The sequence below is a fragment of the Lepeophtheirus salmonis genome, chromosome 9 (genome assembly GCF_016086655.4).
Source record: "Lepeophtheirus salmonis chromosome 9, UVic_Lsal_1.4, whole genome shotgun sequence".
Classification (NCBI taxonomy): domain Eukaryota; kingdom Metazoa; phylum Arthropoda; class Copepoda; order Siphonostomatoida; family Caligidae; genus Lepeophtheirus; species Lepeophtheirus salmonis.
Window position 1 is genome coordinate 20811349 of NC_052139.2, and position 4413 is coordinate 20815761.

General features: G+C 35.0%; 1 protein-coding gene across 1 annotated transcript; it reads right to left on the reverse strand.

The window, feature by feature from the left end:
• Nucleotides 1–1213: 1213 nt before the first annotated feature.
• Nucleotides 1214–2685, reverse strand: LOC121124114 (uncharacterized). Its single transcript, XM_040719227.2, has 9 exons — nucleotides 2526–2685; nucleotides 2417–2461; nucleotides 2214–2252; nucleotides 2132–2158; nucleotides 2020–2076; nucleotides 1793–1960; nucleotides 1707–1730; nucleotides 1478–1652; nucleotides 1214–1405 (listed from the first exon to the last, which is right to left on the reverse strand). Exons 1-9 carry the CDS (start codon nucleotides 2593–2595, stop codon nucleotides 1294–1296), a joined length of 717 nt encoding a protein of 238 aa, XP_040575161.1. The 5' UTR covers nucleotides 2596–2685; the 3' UTR covers nucleotides 1214–1293.
• Nucleotides 2686–4413: the final 1728 nt, after the last annotated feature.

Below are 4413 nucleotides of genomic sequence, written 5' to 3' on the forward strand. Positions count from 1 at the left end.
CAGCCCGATAATGGTACAGTAGTTTTTATGTTAGTTGCTTTTTTGGCAATCAGCACAAATCAGACCTCACATGCATTGTATTTTTTGTTTTTCCTCGGACGTTTTTACAATTTACAACGATTCCAAGCGCTTGGAGGCTGGGGGTGATCTCAAGCATTCCCCTGGGGCTGGCAGGAAGCCTACTGTCTCAACCAGGCAAGTAAAGGCAGTGTTCAAGAGGACTCCCAACTGGGTCATTGCCGACATGGCCAGAAAGATGTGAACGTCTACATCAACTGTTTCAAGGGCATTGAAAAGGGCTGGAGGAAAGTCCCTGAGTCGAACTGAACGCCCTCTGCTAAGTGAACATCAGCAAGAAGTCAGACTTGAGCGTGGCAAGAAAATCTTGAATTATATCAAAAGCTCATCTGGACGCATCATCATTTTTTCAGATGAGAAAACTTTTACGGTCGGTCCTGTTTTCAACAGGTAAAATGACCATGTTGTGAGCTTTGGAGATGTTTGGAGATCCAACGGGAAGGCCATGAAGCCGGTAAGGTTTCCCACTGGCTCAGATTAACAGCGGAGGATTATGTTAAGATTCTGGCATCCAAGGTCCTTCCGTGGATCAAATCCATAGTTGGCAACTCTCCTTGGGGTTTTCAACAAGATGGAGCACCCGCCCACGCTCCCAAGAAAGCTCAGGAGTGGCTCAAGGAGAACATGAACTTTTGGGCAAGGACTACTGGCTCCCTCAGAGCCCAGATCTGAACCCACTAGACTTCTCTATCTAGGCGCACTTGGAGACCAAGGCCTGCAAAAAACGACACAAGAACATAAATGCATTAAAGGCTGCTGTCAACAAGGCCTGGGCCTCCATGGACGCCGATTACATCCAGCAAGTCTGTGGCAGCTTCAGACGTCGCCTGACCAGTGTCATTGAGTCAAATGGTGGCTACATTGATTAAATTTGATCACAAACTATTTTATTATTCTAAAAATGTATGAATAAATTGTTTCTCAAGTCATTCGAAATATCATTATTGTCTGCAATATGTTCTGAAAAAAAATCGGTAATTAATTCTGCACGGCTATCAACTATACAAATTAAACTAATTTAGACAAAAAAGAAGTTTTTCTTCAAAGTGTTCATTGTATGGTTAAATCAATCCCAGCATCTTTTGAGGATAATAATCAAATATGTGTACTTAAAATTAGGTTTTAAGACGTGATGTACTTTTTGAAATACTCATTTATTCATAAGGAAGGTTGTGTAAGCTAATTAGACTCATTAAAATAATACTAATAAATATTTTAATCATTATGAATTTGATTAGTACATAATAAATAAATTTTAAAAAAAATCAATTTGGAAATCCTCAAATTGATAATCCAGTTTTTCCGATAACTTGGCTCATTCAGGCGTCTGTATTGATAAAATAAAAAAAGAGCTTGTTTATATAGCATATACACGAATCAAAACTTAATTTCTACTCACCTAGGCAGTTGAACAAGCACTGTTACAGGTTTCATATTCAACAAATCTATGATTTGAGTCAACACTCGTTGCACACCAGGGAATATCATTGTTTTGTACTTTTGTGCAGGAGTTGTATGTTGTTCCGAACGCCGTGAAGGGAATATACATGCCTTTCCAAGAACAGTTGCACAATCTGAAGGAAAATGTATAAAAATGTAACCTAAAGGTTTATTCGATATATACTCACTGGGATCCCTAACAACAGATTCATCTATATATGCAGATAGAAGTAATCGATTAGATTTTGTGTGGATTTTTAATATTATTACTTACGAGGACAAGAGGGTGTGCAAACATCGAATGTTCTAGCTTGTCCGTTGCTTCGGATAGATGTGGCACACCAGAATGTGTTCCCATAGTCAACGTTGGTACAAGTAGTGTAGGTCTTACCAGCGTAGATAAAAGGAAATCGGCAGTTGTTTCCATACCCAGTTTTGCAGGCTATCGAAAATACGAATTCAAAATTATAGGAGGTTAACTAAATTTTATTAATTACTCACAGCCCGATAATGGTACAGTAGTTTTTATGTTAGAGGCTCCTGTAGTCTTGGTCATTACTGAAAATTATTGGCGTTCAAAATGATTTATAAGTGGAATAACATATTAGGTTACCTGCTCCTTTAGTAGTCTTGGTAAAAACTAAAAACAGATTAAGTTTAAAATCATTTATAAAACGAATGATATCTCTATTTACCTGGTCCTCCAGAGGCCGGACCACCAGAACTAGTTGTAACTAAAAGAACAAATATGGAAGAATAATGGAATGGTATAGACTTTTAAAAAATTTGAGCATACTAAGGGGTAATTAACGGAGGTTTAAGAACTCAAAACAAGAGGATGAATATGAAATAAAAATTAATTTTCGGCAAAATAGTATGATTTATTTAAATAACTTACCTGGGAGAGTAACCGGTACTGTTGGGGCTGTAGTCTTGGTCATAACTTAAATATAAAAAAATATAGATAATAATGCCATGTATACTAAATATCTTCTCAAGCCTCTTACCCGCTCCATTGTTCATTTGGATCAAGTTGACGGAAATGAGAATCAAAAGACTTGATTTTATTGAACTCATTCTTCACTTTGGATATAAAAACTGTGAATGATGTATATTTTCGACTACATTTAATCTTTATATATAGAATGTTGGGTATATGAGAACAGTTGTGGAGTTGGTAAAAATTATCTTTGTCATCTCAGATTGTTCTAATTAAAGCAAAAAGTCCATAAATATTAATTCAAATTTGTTTAATTAGTTTGATAGATAGTTATTAAAAAAACACCACGATTCTTAATTTTTTTTTTATATTAGTTTGTTGGATATTTAGATATTCAATCAAAACATTTGTTCCTTTAAATGTGGCTCAAATTTGTTACTTAGAACAATTATTTTGGAGCAAAGGAATCAAATTCAGAAATATTTAATCATATACCTATATATTTCGGGCAATGATGTAAATCGGGCATTTGGCAAAAGTTCTGGGCAATCTATAAAAGGGCATTCATTTATATTGCCGAGTAAAATGATGATGGTTAATTTGAATGATAAACAATTCTTTGCAAGCAATTTGATGATCAAGGATTTGATTATGATACAATTTCATTGGATAATTAATTATATGTACTTTCATTGAAAGTAGAGTAAGGGTGTCCGGATTTGCCCAGTGATTAAGAAATTAAAATTAATAAAGAACTCTTCTGCTTAATATAAAACAAAAAATAAAGACTTTAAAAATGTTTCTCATGTTGGTTTTATAAGTATGTATTTACTATTATATGTCTATGGAATCTTCTTTCACGTAATAAGGAAGTAATTGCTTTATTCTTGACCAGACTTGTAGTCTCGCAGCTCCTTCTTTGAAGATCAAGTAATCCGCCTAAGACCCCTACAATGGCTCACAAGGTGTTCTCAGAACCATATCTGGAGCCTTAAGAACATACATGAAAAATATCAGACAAATCCATTATGTGGTTCGGCCTTTATTGAAGGATAAACACACATACATTTCTCATTTGATATATAGACTAATATTGTATTTGGACAATCAAATAACTGTGTAGTAAGAAATTGTCACGAGAGACCCATTTTATTTTACAAAATATATTTTGGCCGACAGGTTTCTCAGGTGGATAGCTGGTACCTAAAGGGGATCAGAACTTATCTCCCCCACCATCCTGGTTATCAAGGACCCCTTCTAATATATAGTATAACACACTCCGCCCTATGCAAGTGAAGTTAGGGCCCACAAGATGGGTAAACCTCACTGCCGCCACTTACCTGATGATAAAGGACAAAATTAATATCCTAGAATACAGCCCTGCCCATGGGTTATCTAGGTGCACCGCTGTTCCAAAGGTGGGTAAAAACCCATTCCTGGCACTTTCCTAAGCATCAAGGACCCTCATTATTCTACTCAACTCAAGGGCTTTAATTAGTTCTGTTATTAAAAATTAGGGGGCTCTGTGAAGGTTTGTGAAACTTTGGTAGTGATTAATTACCTCTTATGCAGCTCCTTTGCAATTGGAGGTTTCAGGTGTCTTTTAATAATTATTTTTAATATTTTAAAACTTTCTTCCGTGTTATACAAATTATAAGCAATTTTTCTATTAGTAGAATAGTTGGGAAATGAGTTTAAACAATTAAGAATCAAAAGAACTGTATTAATTAATTACACAAATCAACAAAATCAAAAAATAACCAAAACAAACTTAAAGTGCTGATCATGACCGTGTAATTAGTTTTTCCCTATCAAATTGGGTGTTTGGGAATTTCCAATTTGAGTTTTGGAAACTTTTTATCTTTGTGAATTGATTGGTTTAAAACATTGTAAAATTTTATGTTCAATTCCAATATATGCCTATATTTTTATACAGTGCTCCAATCTTGAATATA